The 1,055-nt window shown below is 62.6% G+C and overlaps 1 protein-coding gene across 1 annotated transcript in view; it reads left to right on the plus strand.

Annotated features, from left to right (window-relative positions):
* Positions 1–543: 543 nt before the first annotated feature.
* LOC139026069 (uncharacterized) overlaps positions 544–1,055 on the plus strand; it is a 21,719-nt gene continuing 21,207 nt past the window's right edge. The window contains 2 exon segments of the mRNA XM_070441364.1: positions 544–702; positions 784–972. Of these exon segments, the coding sequence (XP_070297465.1) occupies positions 544–702; positions 784–972 (348 nt within the window).

Genomic DNA, 1,055 nt, shown 5'->3' on the forward strand with positions numbered 1-1,055 from the left:
GTGTCCTTATCTAGCCCGGTACCTTCCAGTTCCGGCGCCGACGCACCAGGCTATAGTTGCGTCTCAGTCGGCCAGGTCTGCCGTCTGCCAAAGCGGCGCCGCTGAACTGCCCGTCTTGTCCAAGCGGCTACTGCCCGTCTGCAAGCGGCGCCTGAACTGCTCGTCTGGCTCCCCAACGGCGCCCCTGAAACTGCTGTCTGCCAACGCTGTTCTGAACATGTCCGCCCAGAAGGACGCTAAGAGCCTTTACCGCCCAAGACCGGAGTCAGCCACCCAGAGCCTTCCGCCAGACCGGATCAGCCCAGAGGCCTTCGCTCAGACGAGATCAAGCCAGAGCTTCCCCAGACCGGATCAGCCAGCCATTCCGGCCGAGCCGATACCAGCCAGACCACGAGATTATATCCTGCGAAAGGCCGATGACCAGCCAGCGCCGTCAGCGAGGGCCATGAACACCAGAGCCGGGTTCAAGCGAGAAGCCTATGACCAGCCAGAGCCGTCCAGCGGAGCCGCATTGACCCAAGCCAGAGCCGGTCCAGCGAAGCCATGACCAGCCAGCAGAGCTGTCAGCGAGGGATGCACAGCCATGCTGATCATCCAGCCAGGGATCCGCAGAGGCCGTCATCAGCCAGGATCCGCCAGGAGGCCAGTCTCCAGCCAGAATCCGCCAGAGCCGTCATCCAGCCACAGGATCGCCAGAGGCCTGTCATTCCAGCCATGGATTTCAGCCAGAGCCGTCATCCAGCCAGGATCCTTCTCAGGCTTTTACGTTAATTTCCGAGCCAGGATCCGCCCAGAGAGCGTCATCCAGCCAGGATCCGCGCAGAGCCGGTCATCAGCCAGGATCCGCCCATGAGTCACAGTGCCAACCAGATCCGCCCAGCCAGCCGGCATCGCGCCCCGATCCTCAGTCCCGGAGCTGCCCGTCCCTCAGTCCGGAGCTGGCCGTCCTCAGTCGGAGCTGCCGTCCTTCAAGTCCGGAACTGCGCCCTTTAGTCCGGTGGCCTAGATAGTCCGGTGCCTTGCCCCTAGTGCCCGAGTGCTTTTTTTTTTTTGTT

Source organism: Salvelinus sp. IW2-2015, unplaced genomic scaffold (genome assembly GCF_002910315.2).
Source record: "Salvelinus sp. IW2-2015 unplaced genomic scaffold, ASM291031v2 Un_scaffold3814, whole genome shotgun sequence".
Lineage (NCBI taxonomy): Eukaryota > Metazoa > Chordata > Actinopteri > Salmoniformes > Salmonidae > Salvelinus > Salvelinus sp. IW2-2015.